Source organism: Bubalus bubalis, chromosome 23 (assembly GCF_019923935.1).
Source record: "Bubalus bubalis isolate 160015118507 breed Murrah chromosome 23, NDDB_SH_1, whole genome shotgun sequence".
NCBI lineage: Eukaryota > Metazoa > Chordata > Mammalia > Artiodactyla > Bovidae > Bubalus > Bubalus bubalis.
In genome coordinates, this window is record NC_059179.1 from 17,928,366 (window position 1) to 17,943,394 (window position 15,029).

The following is a 15,029-nucleotide window of genomic DNA, read 5'->3' on the forward strand; positions in this document are numbered from 1 at the left end:
CTCTTCTGACACCATCTGCTCACCTAAAACCTGGGAGAATGGGATAGAAAGGGGGCAGATGGAGAGACGGAGTAAGGAAGGGACCAAGATTTCTGGGTCAGCACAGCCAGGAGCCCAGGAAAGGAGGGAAGAGGGAAGGAGTTACTGATCTGTCACTCCATTTACAGACTGGATATATCCGTTCAGTGGCTACTGGTGTGCTGGTGGGTGCCCAACCCAAATGCATTGTGGAATAGCCTATATTCCTTCTTAGCAAATGGTCTGAGGAATTCCAGGGTGCTGAGAGTAGAGAAGGCAGACCTGTCCATTGAAAAGTGTCTTAGGAAGCTGTTCTGCTGGGACCAGGAATGATGGTCTTCCCATACCACTCTGGGTCTGATTTTATCAAGAACTTGCAGAGCAGTCAGTCCCTAATGCAGCACAGATATTCATTTCCTGAGCACCAAACCTTCTCAGTCTCCCCCACAAGCCCTGCCCACTTGAGCATAGACTTGCAGGCTGGGAGCTGATGCTTCAGGAGCCAAAGACCTGGGCTGCCTCTCTACCCCATATCAGAGAATGCAAGGCAGTGTTTTGGAGAGAGTTTGTTTAGGAGTCAGATTGTGACTGGATTCTTGGTCTGCCGCTTAACTATCTGAACAACCCTGAGCCTGCCTTTTTAAATCTTGATCGAGGGCATTAAATGACATAGTGTAAATCAAGTACCTTGCACAGTTCCTGACACAATAGGTGCTCTATTAATGATAGTGACTACACAAGCAAAAATTGTTATCAATGCTCAGTTTCACTAAGGTTCATGAAGCTGCCCTTGTAAACTGATAAACCTAATTTCCAAGTGCAGCAGCAAAACTTTCTGCCACAAAGACAGAAGCCAAGGCTAAGCCTGTTCCTGAGTCAGTGGAGGACACTCTCTATTGGGGAATCTATGCACAGCTCTTTGCATAAACGGCTCGCTGCCTCCCCACTGCAGGGAGCTTTGTTTGGTGCTAAGGTTTGTGAGTTTAGTGATTCTTAGGCCGGGGGGCAATACCTCTTCCTGTGTCTAAAATGGAAACAACTGCTAATTCATACCCTTGAAAAAATTGGCTGCAAAGCCAGCTTTATTGATAGAGCCGTCGGACACGAACTTCATCCACATTCTATTGGAGCTGGACTTCACACCGTCTGGCTTCTCACAGCCACAGAAGTGGCCGATCAGGGCGCTGTCTTCTGTGAAGCCGTCACGGATTTCCAGGTAGTCGTATGCACAGCTATCATGCCTTTCGATCTAAATGGAGAAACAGAGGCAACGTGGAAGATAGCAGCTTGGCCTCAGGGCTTTCAATCTAAGAAATATCACTCTCAAAAACCTAACCAGGAGGCCAAAGGGCCCAAGTGTGTCCTGGAACTTTTCCAAGCCGTCTCCTACTTGCATAAGGCAAGGATGAATCAAGCTGCAAAGACATTAAGTCATGATAAACTGGGAAGAAAGAGTCAATAAAATGCCCTGGGATCCCATTCTAGACTTTTGCTTCAATGAAGGCTTTTGCTTCTGAAGGCTCTCCAGCAGCAGCCTTCAGAAAGAAGGCAGATGCAATTTCAAAACCTGCAGAGGTTTTGATACCAGATGTCCTGGCAAAATGCGCCTTGGACTTGAAATAGCCTCTTGGGTTCCTGTTTTCAACCCCAAACTGGAAACTCGTCTGTATAGAGCAGTGTCTAAGACCAGCAGTTGCTGCTGCTAAGTCACTTCAGTCGTGTCCGACTCTGTGCGACCCCATAGACAGCAGCCCACCAGGCTCCCCCGTCCCTGGGATTCTCCAGGCAAGAACACTGGAGTGGCTTGCCATTTCATTCTCCAATGCATGAAAGTGAAAAGTGAAAGTGAAGTTGCTCAGTCGTGTCTGACCCTCAGCAACCCCCATGGACTGCAGCCTTCCAGGCTCCTCCGTTCATGGGATTTTCCAGGCAAGAGTACTGGAGTGGGGTGCCATTGTCTACCAGCAGTACTCACCTCAAAAGCTTGGAAGGTAAGCCCCACGTGATACCCCTCCGAAACGGTAATCCTCCAAACACATTCCTTGGAAGGTCTGTAATCATCCGGATAGTTAGGAGATTGAATCTGACCGGCGTCTTTGTTAATGTCTCCCCCACAGGTAGCTTTAGAAAAAGAGCCAGGAGGAAGGGGGTCCCCCGTCAGAGCCTATTAAGGAAGTACGCCGCTAGGTGGCTCCACTTGCCAACATTTTCATTTCCAATGGCCTGATGCCTCCGGAAGGGCATAGTTCCCTGTGTTTACAACTCTGAATTTTTCTCATATAAAGAAAATAACCATGGAGAGCAGTGGCTCTCTACCTTTGCTGGGCATCACAATCACCTGGGAGATTTTTTTCAAGCTCTGGGAACAGGGGCCACACCTCCAGAAGTTCCGATCAAGTGTGCAGGTATGGGGGGGTGGTGTTGAGGGAGGAGTCCCAGCCGCAGTGATATCTGACTTCCCCCCCGTGACTCTGATGCAGAGGAAGGAGGGCCACGGGTAGAGACTGATGTGTACATACGCATGCCCATGCTATTTCCTTTATAAAAACAAAACTTGGGACTTCCTTGGTGGTCCAGTGGCTAAGACTCTGAGCTCCTAATGTAAGGAGCTCAGGTTTGATACCCTAGTCGGGGAAGTAGATCCCACATGCCACAACTAAAAATGTCCCACATGCTGTAACTAAGATCCAGTGCAGCCAAATAAATACATATTAAAAAACAAAAACTCGGGCCTCTCCAAAATTACAATCTAAGTCCCCAAGGGACTTTTCTTCTGGGGGAGGGAGGGCACAGGGTTATGTAGCCAGAGAGACCCAATATGTAGAATAGATGGAAGCAGAATTGCCCTGGTCGCAGCTGCCTAGGGCCCAGACCTCTTGGTTTCTTCAACCACCACGGTGGCCTCACAGGCCCTTCCAAGAAATTTGTTGGAAACTCCTGAACATTGTCCAAAGTCCTTGTTTCACAAATGAAACACAGAGAGGTTGGATTCTTTGCTCAGAATCCAACTCAAAGCTATTCAGAGGTGGCTTGCATTTCCACAGGGTTCTCTAAGCCCCCAACACCATCCCCACTGGACTCTAATGGGGGTTGAGCAGCGTAGTGACAGGTAGACTGCCTGTGCTGAAGGGAGCCCAGCTGGCCTCTCTGCTTCCAGACATGGGGAGAGGGGATGGCGGCTACCCCACCCTCATGGCACCGGCAGCTGCTGCCCGGGCCAGGGTGGGAAGGGCTGCATGGGAAGAACAGAGGTACATCAGGAGCCATACCGGCGGCCTCTCCCCTCCTGAACAAACCTTCATATACCGCGAAGAAGCCCTTGCCCAGGATGTTGCTGCTGCTTCGGAATTCCACCCAGAGCCGGCTGTCCGTGGAGATGAGGGGCTCTGGGACTTTGTCGCCACAAAACCTACCTGGGAAAGGGAAAAGAACTGTCAGGCTGCTGGCAGACGGCAAGGAGGGCCTCCGCACAAGCAGAGAGAGAGAGAGAGGGCGGTGCTGCTTCAGATGAGGTTCAAGGGGAGCAGTTCTCACTGGAGGACTCATCCTGTAGCACTGAAGGATGAAAAGCTGGAATGGAAACAGTGACCGCTGGTGTGCCTCCTTCCGGAGAGCCTCAGACGCCAATCAACGAATACCCAGCATGTGGCCCCTCCCCTGCCAGGGGGTCATGATGAGTGCTAAGGGGTAGGAGGACATCTCAGCAAGGCCAGGGGTGGGGCGGTGGTCTGAGCGAGTGACGAGGGTCCCCCATGGTATTTCTACTACATACATAGCCTTCTATTTGAGGGGCATGCCTTATACCTTCCTTGCCCCAGGAAGGGTTGCCAGAGGACACAAGATGACGTGATCAGATCTTCTTGGCTTTTGAATTCCACGAGTCTGGTCACAACACCAAAAATTTAGGGAAGTACACAGTAAATAAGAGCACATTCCCTTCCCCTTGTTGTCTTAGAAAGATTCCTGGGATGGAGAAGTAAGGGGCGAGGGGGCAGAGAATTGGAGAGGGCACCATGGAACCTCTGAAAGGACCTGGTGCCCCAGAAGGACAAGGGTGATAGATGCCCCAGGGAGGTTTAAGGAGTTGGGAGAAGCAGAGAGCTGTAACCCCGGGAGCAGTTCCTGGCAGAGCCTTGAGGGCAACAAGACCCTGGATCCCCCATGTCCCACCTGGGCTCAGAACAGGAGTGTCTATATGGTTTCTTAAGACCTTAGGGCAGGAGAAAGGCAGGCCGAGTTCTTCAGGAAAAGCAGGACAGGATGGCAGCAACAGGAATCCTGGAAGGGGACAGAAGGAGCCTTCCCATGGCCCAGAGGGCCTGGACAGTCATTCACTGTCTCCCATAGAACGTCTTCTAGGCAGATAAAGACTTGGCACTGATCTGCATGGGCCTGGAGAAGCTGACACAGGATAAGGCACAACAGCCACTTAGATGCCAGAGGACTGGAGACCAGAGGGGGATGAGGCCGAACCAGGAATGCCAGTCGGGATAGCAATGCAGATGCCCCTGGGACACCAGGCTCTGGCACAAAGTGTGCCCCCTACTGGCACTCTGCGGGGGGGACACAAATTGAATTCAATTAAGTTCCCACTATCTGATGCAAAGGGGCTCATAATTGCTATTGAATTTGAGTTATTGAAAATACAAATAAATGTGTATTTCTTAAGCTTATGAATACATTCTATGAAATCTGGACCTTTTACAGAGGAAAAGGGGGAAGGTCAGGCCTTCCCAGAGCACGGTCATCCTTGACTATTATCACTTCCAATGCCACATAAGGATAGCAGCACAGCAAGAACAGAGATGGGGGTGGGGCGGGAGGTGGGCTGAGTCACACTGATCAGCTCACAACACAGACCAGCCAAGGTCTATTTGGATGGAAAGCCCATGGTTCTGCCAAGTGCTAACAGTATGAGTCACTCAAAAGTCCATTTAACATTGTGGGGGAGTGGGGAATGACTGTGAATGGGTATGGGTCTTCTTTGAGGGCTGATGAAGATGTTCTACATCTGTGGTGAAGGCTGTACAAATCTGTGAGCATGCTAACACTGCTGACATGCATGCTTTAAATGCAGAGTTGTATGGTGTGTGAATTTCATCTCCAAAAACCATTTTAAAGTTCATTTGACAGGTATTTAATGGGTATCCTTCTATTGCCCTTCTGATAAATGCAGGAGTGAGATGGGGAGGAATAAAAGCCACTATATAATAAAAGACATTTGCTATTGGCCAACAGGGGTCAACGTTCTTTAAGGGTGACACAGAGGGTAGAGGCTCCTAGTTCAGTTCAATTCAGTCACTCAGTTGTGTCCGACTCTTTGTGATCCCATGGACTGCAGCACGCCAGGCTTCCCTGTCCATCACCAACTCTTGGAGCTTGCTCAAACTCATGTCCGTTGAGTCAGTGATGCCATCCAACCATCTCATCCTCTGTCGTCACCTTCTACTCCTGCCTTCAATCTTTCCCAGCAGCGGGGTCTTTTCCAGTGAGTCAATTCTTCACAACAGGTGGCCAAAGTATTGGAGTTTCAGCCTCTTTTAGGATGGACTGGTTGGATCTCCTTGTAGTCCAAGGGACTCTCAAGAGTCTTCTCCAACACCACATTCAAAAGCATCAATTCTTCGGTGCTCAGCTTTCTTTATAGTCCAACTCTCACATCCATACATGACTACTGGGAAAACCATAGCTTTGACTAGATGGACCTTTGTTGGCAAAGTAATGTCTCTGCTTTTTAATATGCTGTCTAGGTTGGTCATAGCTTTTCTTCCAAGGAGCAAGTATCTTGGAAGGCTCCTAACCTTCCAATTCTGGCTGCCTGCAGCCTTTTGGATCTGGAGAGCTTAATAAGATGAGCTGAAACTGTTGTTGAGAATTGAGCAGGGAAAAATCCATCAGATGCTTCTACACTTCCAGTAACAGCTCCTTCAGCATCACCAGTTAGTACCAATTCGTTTTTGGAAAACAACATGTAAACCTGGGGAGGTATTTCTCACCAGTGAGGAGACAGAGCCGCTGAATGCTGGTTCACAAAAGGAACGGTTTCTCAGCCAAACCCAGTTTCAAGTCCAAATTCCTCCTTTTAAAATCCCAGCTGTCACAGCTGCTGGGGATGTTTCCAAAAGAGAGAGGGACTTCCACCGCCTTGTTGCCTAAGAACGCAACCAGATGAGACTGAACCACCCACCCTGGGGCCACAGGACAACCTGCCTCTGCTCCACTATCTGGGAGGAGGTAGAAATTAGCAGGCTCAGCTGGATTTTACTGCCTTGGGCTTCTTGTGCTTAGTCGCTCAGTTGTGTCCGCCTCTTCGCAACTCCGTGGACTGTAGCCCGCCAGGCTCCTCTGTCCATGGGGATTCTCCAGGCAAGAATACTGGAGTGGGTTGCCATGCCCTCCTCCAAAGGATCTTCCCAAACCAGAGACTGAACCCAAGTCTCCTGCATTGCAGATTCTTTACTGTCTGAGCCACCAGGGAAGCCCCTTTACTACCTTGGCAGACCTAGACTTGGTAGAATAAATCACAAATTATTTCTAAGCAAAATCTCCCCAAATCACCTTGCAATTCTTAATCTGAACCTCCTGCACAGTCCCTAGACTGACGTCACCAGACTCTTACCTTCACAGTAATGGTTCTAATAAAAGCCCCTTTTTAAACTGAGCTAGTCTATACCACTTTATATAGATTATCTATTTGTCTCCCTACTACCTTTTGAAGTAGGTGCTATTATTAATCTCGTTTCTGAAAAAAAACTGAGCCTTGGAGAATTTGAGTTGAATTATATTCAATTTATAGAGGAGGAAATGGCAACCCACTACAGTATTCTTGCCTGGAGAATCCCATGGACAGAGGAGCCTGGAAGGCTACAGTCCATGGGGTCACAAGAGTCAGACACGACTTAGCAACTAAACCACTACCACCATACTCAAGTTATGCTCAAGATTGTAACCCTGGAGTAGGAAATGGCAACCCACTCCAGTATTCTTGCCTGGAAAATTACATGGACAGAGGACCTTGCAGGCTGCAGTCCATGGGGTCACAAAGAGTCAGACACGACTGAGCGACTGAGCACACTGGCACACATTCAAGATTGTAAGTGCAGCAGGAGTCGAACCTAAGCAGCCTGAGATCTTGACCTTCAGCCCCAGTCTAACCCTCTTCATCATGCTCACCATTACTGCCACCCGCCATCCAAAAGAACGTCTCTGTTTAGGACTCGGTTCTAAATACTGTACATTTTTGGATCAATAGACATCAAATCTGTTCTCTGGGAATGTAATCACTATTCCCATTTCCCAATTTGGAAACAGACACATTGGAATGATGATCAAAGACTCAAACCATAGAGCAAGCCTGTGGCAATGCCGGGCATGCCAATTTGCCTCATGCCATGGGTTCTGCTCATTTGGGAGGCTGCCCCCGGCCCAGGGAGCCCCCAGTAGTGGGGCCACGCGACACTGATTGGCCAGCCTGGCCTTTCTGAACTTCCCTCCCCACTTCAGGGAAAGGGGGGGAAAAGGCTTTTGTGCACATTGTGGCGGTACAGAATGCCCAAGGATGGTTCTGCATACAAAAGTGCATTGTTGGAGTAATTCCTCTAGCAGAAAGAAGGGAGGAGAATCCAATTAATAGGCCAGCATTTCAGGTTTCTGGATGAGTTCCGTGCAGCCACCTTTCTCCCCTCTCTAGGTGCAAACTCATCAGTGACCCTCGAAACTGAAAAAATGAATCTGCTACCTTTAAGCAGGCGTGAAATGTTCTCAATCTACTTACATTTCCCTTTAATCAGGATGTGAAAAGCCGGGTCCCAAACAGCCTCCTCCCAGGGAGACTAACAGGCTGGAGAGAAATTGGACGAGAGAAAGGTGTCAAATTCCTAAACTGAACTCTGGTTCCCGCCTTTGGAGGAGGAGTTTAATAAGGATATCAAGAAGAGGAAATGCAGATGAGGACACTACAAGAGGACTCCATGGGGAGTCATAAAGGGTTCATTCATAAAAAGTTATGCGTCCATTATGCCTGGAGTTTCACACACTGCCCTGGGAAAATATGCAATGCACAGTTTTTCAGAGCAAGATGCATACTTTCACAATCCGCTCTAATCCGCTCTCCCTCCTGCCAAAGGGGCATTGACCTGCCTCCTTGCGGCAGATTTCATGGCACTGACCCCTCCCAGGGACCAGCTCGGCCTACACAATGCACTTGTTCCAAACACAAAAGTTCACTAACAACTGCATTTGGAAACATCAGAGCAGGCCAAATAGTTGGCAAAGGAGAACTCCTGCAAATGAAGAATGACGGTTACAGGCACTGGGCCATGCCTTGGCTGAAGCACACTTGGCACACACACACACAAACACACACACACAAATACCTACACACACTCACTGCAAAAGTGTAATATCTAAGCAAAACAAAAAACCCACACACAAAAACCATCACTGACAATGACGAACAGCAAAGCCCCATCGAATCAATGAACATGTGGTCAGAGTTCCCAGGATCTGTAGTGAGAAAATTCTTGTTTCAAGTTCAAGGGGTGGTTGGAAATCCCTCTGTCTGTGCCCATTTTCAGGAGCGTGCCTTGGCCCTCTCCAGGGAACTTTAGGAACAGAGAGCGTCCCGCTCCAGAGCTTTTCAAGTCTATCACGTTCCCTAGGGGGTATGGGGTGCCAGATTTAGCAAACAAAAATACAGGAAGCCCAGTTCAATTTGAATTTCAGATAAACAACGAATCATGCATTTTTATCTGGCAGTCCTATGGGGAGTCCCTTCTAGAGTCACAGTCCCCTCACCCCATCAGCGGGACTTCTGAGTTCTGAACTGATCTCAAGCCACTGGCAGGCTGTGTGGCCCTGGTGAGTCGTCCAGCTCTGGGGAGTGTGGGTTTCTCATGAGGGTGTGTGATGAAGTGACTCAAAGGTCCACACGATTCCACATTCTCAAGAAACTCCTCCCACACAGCATTTTTAAAAATTCAATTATGAAATATTTGGCTGCATTCTTATAAAAAAGCCAAATAATCCAGAAGTACACAAACCAAACCATGAGGTTGCCCCCTCCCCACGCTTTCTTTCTCCAAGGCAAGCACTTTCTTTAGTTTGCTGAGAGCCCTTGCAGCCCCGTTTCTGTGTATTTGGTACTAGACAAGTACACACGCACAAATGTTTATCGGTAAGTGGGATCATTCCCTGACCCACCCCGTGGAGATCCTGATTCAACAGTTTCCCAGGAATCTCATAGGAATCTTCCCCACTGACGCTGGGGTGCAGCCAGGTTTGGAACCTCTGCGACCAGGAGAGCAGCCCTGTTTTTATTTTGTTGCACCCAGTTGGTGCTACCTACAAAGCCATGCCTCCCCATACACACTGCGTCTGCTCACGTTGGACAGGAAGCAGAAACCCAGGGCAGACAGCCTCCACCCTGCCATCGGGGGGCATAGCCCACCTGTCCCGAACTGCACACACTCCTGTCTGTCTGTGCCTGGCCTGGGAATCAGTTTCTTGCCCTGCTTTTCTGGACCACTGACTACCTGACTGACCCCCCTACCAGTGATAACCTGGCACCCTCCACTCGAAACCGGCTCTGGCTATGTTCCCACCCCAGACGACACAAACACCTACCTATTTGTACCTCTAGGAAGTTAAGCTCATGGCCTTCTGGACTGAGAGGACTTGTGTGCCCTTCCCAGCAGTAGCTGACCTGGCTGAGACCCTTTGGCCATATGGAAGCTTAGTATCTGCCAGGCCCCCCTGGGTCCAGCCAGACCTTTCATCCCTGTCTCTCCTGAGCTATTCTAGAATCTGACAGGAAGCTGGGCTTGGTCTGGCAGGGAAACTCCCCACCTTAGCACTCTTCACTCTTTCCTGCTTCCATCGTTAGCCAGCTGTCATACACGGCCCAGTCACTGGAAGCATCACAAGTATGGCTTTTTGCCCACGTGAAGATCTGCCAGGGACAAAGTTGGCAGAGAGAACTTAGAGTGGTCCACCTCAGAAGTCCACCCTGAACAACCGTCTATAAACAGCCCGCTCTCAGCAGAGACCCTCCCAACTGACTCCTTAGGCTCTGCTCCTCTTTCTAGTTCCACCATGGTTGATATTCCTGGGCCAAACGAGTCCCCATGTCCATTGTCCTGACACCGATGCCATCAAGCCTCTATATGACCTTAACTTTCCCTGGTCACCCTTAGAGATCTCTCTTCTGGTGATCAATCCTGAGTGAACTGATCTTTCTCTTTATGCCACCTGCCCACTGCCTCTCACTCAAAGGCCCACCTGCCTTTTCATCGATGAGTTCATGTACTGTTCCATCTTCCCAAAAGAATACATGTTTATCAGAGAAGAATTAGAAAATACAGCTAAACCAGGAACAACAAGAGAATAAACTTTTATATCCATCATCCTGAAATAACCACTGTTATTTATTTACATTTCTGCTGCTGCTGCTGCTAAGTCACTTCAGTCGTGTCTGACTCTGTGTGACCCCATAGACGGCAGCCCACCAGGCTCCCCCGCCCCTGGGATTCTCCAGGCAAGAACACTGGAGTGGGTTGCCATTTTACTTAATATTTATATTGTAGGTCATAAAATGGTTCCTTCCAGTTGAATCCAGCCTGCATGATTGTTTTAAGTAATTTTGCTTTGGGTAATTCGAGTCAGGATATTTACTGTTTAGCTTGCCACACTCCCCACCGCTCCTTACTTTATTATACCAATGCCATCTCTCTAATTTATACCTTATTCCCGCTGCTGCTGCTAAGTCGCTTCAGTCGTGTCCCACTCTGTGCGACCCCATAGACGGCAGCCCACCAGGCTCCTCTGACCCTGGGATTCTCCAGGCAAGAATACTGGAGTGGGTGGCCATTTCCTTCTCCAATGCATGGATGCATGCTAAGTCGCTTCAGTCGTGTCCAACTCTGTGCGACCCTATGGAAAGCAGCCCTGAAGGCATCTGATTTTGCAATGCTTCATAATATATATGCTTTTGTTAAAACAGAATCTTACTGCATATCCATTTTGCAACACCTTTTGCATAGCAACATACAACAAACATCTTTTTGTATCAATAAATAGTCCAACTTTGTTTTTAATGGCTGGATAGTTTTCCATGGAAAAGATGTATTATAATTTATTCATCTAACCCCTACTGTTGAATATTTAAATTGTTTTCAATGTTTCCTGCTTCAGTGAATGTCCCTGTAGCGAGAGCTTTGCACACTTCCTTAATTAGTTCCCTAGGATAAATTCCAAGAAGTGGAACGGCTGGGTCAAAGAGTATTCGCAGTTTTAAAAGCTTTTAACATGTGCGGCCAAATGGAGTGTTCAGAGTTTTACAACGACACCAACCCGTGAGAGCTTCCTGTGACTGGTGGATGGCCCCTTCCAAACATTTAAGAGCATCCCAGAGAGCATCTGAGCACACCCCTCTTGAGGCTCTCTGAAGTCAACTCACCCAACAGGGGGGCTTTTCTCCAGTAACCATCCCGGACCTCCACGTAGTCGTACCAGCACAGGCGGCTTTTAAACAAATCCATGGATGTGAAGTTTAAGACAATCTGTAAAGAGTTACCGTAAAGTGAGTTTTGGCAGCCAAGTCCGAGGAGATTTGAAGATACATCTTGCATAGCGGTGTTCTCACATTACCCTTTAGCATATAGAGCTCTCAGACCACAGTAGGAGTGTCCTCTCAAAAACGCATTCACAGGAAACCTCGTGACATTAAATAATAAACCTTAAACAGGATGAGGAGTAAACAGAGGAGATGGGTTCTATGGTTCTGTCTGGGGAATAACTTGAGCTTTTGAAGTCACTTAGTGGTTTACAGAAAGCAAGACGCATTAAAAACACAGGCCAGGATGCATTGAGACTGGGGATTTGGGAGGAGGTAAGGGGTCAGTGAAGTTTAGAGATACGAAAAGATCTTAAAACATCATCAATCATTCTAAAGGGCCCGGAGTGAGCCTGAGTGCATCCGAGCATCTCTGTGATCAACGTTCCCCTGGTCGTGACCTCACTCTTCTGAGGTGTGGTGTGTTAATAACCTTCCTACAGTTTTGTTCATTCATTCCACCATTGTTAGTTGACCACCTACTGTGTGCCAGTCTGTGTCGGCCAATCAAGATAGAAAGGTCAGTAAGACAGAGTTCTTGCCTGTAAGCTCTTGCCTGTAAGTTCTCTGCCAAAACTCAGAGAAGGAGGACAGATGTGCTAAATCAATTAGAACACTATGGAAGAAATGCTGAAAAGACAGGGATGGACAGAAAGGCATTCTGGAGCTTCGAGGAAGGAGAACTAGATTCTGCCCTGGGGACAAGGAGAAGGTTTCTTGGAGGAGGTGGCATTTAACCTAAGGGGAACGGGGACGCAGGGGTAGAGGAGGGCCAGACAGAATTTTGGTGCGAGGCCTTGACACGAGCAGACCAAGGAGATACCCAGGGAACTGTGCTGAGCGTTCAGTAGAGGTCATTGTGTGCACGTCTGGAGTGAGGGGGCAGGAGAGGTGAGGAGGGAGGCTTCAGTTCCTTTGGACAATCTTCAGACCCCCCTGAGGCCATTCAGTCGGTGCCTTAGTCCACAAGTGATAGAAGGGGCTGGGTGGCCCTGCAGGCTCAGCACATGGGCCCTGTGCCCCTTCCAGCCCAGACCGAGGTCAAGTTTGCTCTCTCCCCTCACCCCCACTTGGACCCCACCACGCATGGTGCCCAGGACTGTCTGGCTGCAGCTCTCCGGTGGGCTCCTTGTCTGTTGTGCTTGGTATGTCCTCACCTGTCACCTCTCAGCTCTTCTTCTCTCCAGAGTCCTGCATAAGGCCAATGCCCCAGCCCCTGTACCCCTGAAGTTTTCCCACCCGGGGCGGTGGGGGGTTTGCTCACAGTCAGTTCATCTTTTTCTAGCATCTTCACTCTCCTGCCTCCACTGACCACTTTCTTTTCTGTTCTTATAGCCCTGGGTCTTACATCTCTAAGTAAAACTTCGGGCTGGAGGCTTTGCGGTGCTCTCCTGGCCACATGGAAAGCACTTGGGTCTTGTCCTCATTCCCTGGCCTCTCTGCTTGGAATCCCTCCTCTCTGGTTTTTGCCACGGCAGCCTGTGCTCTGTCCACTATTCTCTCTCTTCTGCTGGCCCATTCACTGTGTTGTTCAGTCACCAAGTCGTGTCTCACTCTTCACGACCCCATGAACTGCAGCACACATGCTTCCCTGTCCCTCACCGTCTTCCAGAGTTTGCTCAAACTCATATCCATTGAATCGGTGATGCCAATAACTAGAGGGCACCTCAAAAGAAAAACATCGTCCTCCCAGCTTCCCTGTCTGTAGGGGACACCTTCACCCCAGTCACTGAGGTGCTCTACCTCGTAGTTAGTTCTCCTCGGCCTCCACTGTTTATGCCAGCACTGATGGACTTTCTTCCTTTGAGATGTCGGAGTCCCTGCTATGAGCCAGTCTCGCTCCCCTTCACCAGGCCTGCTGCACCCCCATCCATTCTGCACACAAGGTCTTCTGGATCAGTCCTGCACTTACAGCTCATGTTTACCAGCTCCCTCCTGTGCTCAGAAAACTTCAGTGGCTACCTATACACCTGTCTCATAAATTAAACTTGGCTTACTTTTCAGAGCCTCCAGCACCCAGCCTACCTGACCTTGTTTTCCAGGTACACCCTGATGTATCTGTGCTAATGGGTCCTTCCCAGACCCAGATCGGGGGCCCCTCCCTCCTCCCTGAGGCCTTCCCTGATTGCCCAGATAAACCTGACTTTCCCTCTTTGGAGCTTTCCCCTTCTTAGAGTGATTCTAGAGCAGGTGAACTCCCCCCTCTCTCTTAGAGTGATCTAGAGCAGGTGAACTCTCCCCTCTCTCTAAGAGTGATTCTAGAGCAGGTGAACTCTCCCCTCTTAGAGTGATTCTAGAGCAGGTAAACTCTCCCCCTCTCTCTTAGAGTTATCTAGAGCAGGTGAACTCTCCCCTCTCTCTTAGAGTGATTCTAGAGCAGGTGAATTCGCCCCTCTCTCTTAGAGTGATTCTAGAGCAGGTGTTTTTAGGGGCAGGAAGATCTGGATTTCTTTCCAGCTCTGAAATCTTGGGAAAATACTTTCCCCTTGGACCTTTAGCTTTCTCACCTGTAAAACAACATGCCCACCACTGGGTTTTTGACAGGACTGCATGAGAAACTGTATATGGCATGTATAGTGCCATGCCTGGACATAACAGACACTCGATAAAGGGCGATTTAAAAAAAATCAAGCCATACTGCATGTACATGGTGTACTAAGGGCTCTTTGTAGCCTATCTTGAGAGTGCCCACAGTGCCACAGTTCAGGCCTCAGGACAAGCAGCACCATCTTCAACAAAGCCCTATAATCTCCTAGGAAGTGAAGTCAGTACCGGAAAATAACTGGCCAGTTCACCTCCTGTGCTGTAGTGTGTGTGTGTGTGTGTGTGTGTGTGTGTGTGTGTGTGTGTGTGTGATGTTACTCTTCTTTCAACCTGCCTGTGGATTGAACTCACTTCAGAAGTTAAAAAAAGTACTGGTGCTGAGCAAATGCCCCTACTTCAATTAAATCAGACTCCCTAGGGGTGAAGAAAGGACTCTCAACTCTGTCTCTTGAAGACAGAGGTTATACCTTAGATTTCTTTCATCTCTCTCATAGTGCTGGAATTCAGGAAGGAAGGGCTCGGTAATCCTTGCTAACTGGTTGCAATATAATTCTTTAGCCTTTGCTTTGAAAAATTTCAGAACGGAAATGTTATTACAACCTCCTCAGCAACATGTTCACAATGTAAATGAATGGATAATTATTCAGGCTAATTATTTAGGTATATTAGTGAACCACGAAGACCACAGGGGAAGAGGTTGATGCACAGGAGGCGAAACTCAAATCAATCAAGTTTGCTGATTACTAACACCTCTGGAGAAGGCTGGATGAAGCCAAAGTTGAAATAACTGGGGCTGGAATTTCAATGATATATTCTCCCTGCTCCAGTCAGCATATATATTCTCCCTGCCCCAGTC

The 15,029-nt window shown here is 48.6% G+C and overlaps 1 protein-coding gene across 3 annotated transcripts in view; it reads right to left on the reverse strand.

Annotated features, from left to right (window-relative positions):
- TLL2 (tolloid like 2) overlaps window positions 1-15,029 on the reverse strand; it is a 145,282-nt gene that overhangs the window by 25,112 nt on the left and 105,141 nt on the right. For all 3 annotated transcript variants that reach the window (XM_006061180.4, XM_006061179.4, XR_003106211.3), the window contains exons 10-13: window positions 11,474-11,576; window positions 3,315-3,431; window positions 1,994-2,139; window positions 1,072-1,267 (exon numbers count right to left, since the gene is read on the reverse strand). In XM_006061180.4, the coding sequence (XP_006061242.3) occupies window positions 1,072-1,267; window positions 1,994-2,139; window positions 3,315-3,431; window positions 11,474-11,576 (562 nt within the window). The remainder of the gene's footprint in view (window positions 1-1,071; window positions 1,268-1,993; window positions 2,140-3,314; window positions 3,432-11,473; window positions 11,577-15,029) is intronic.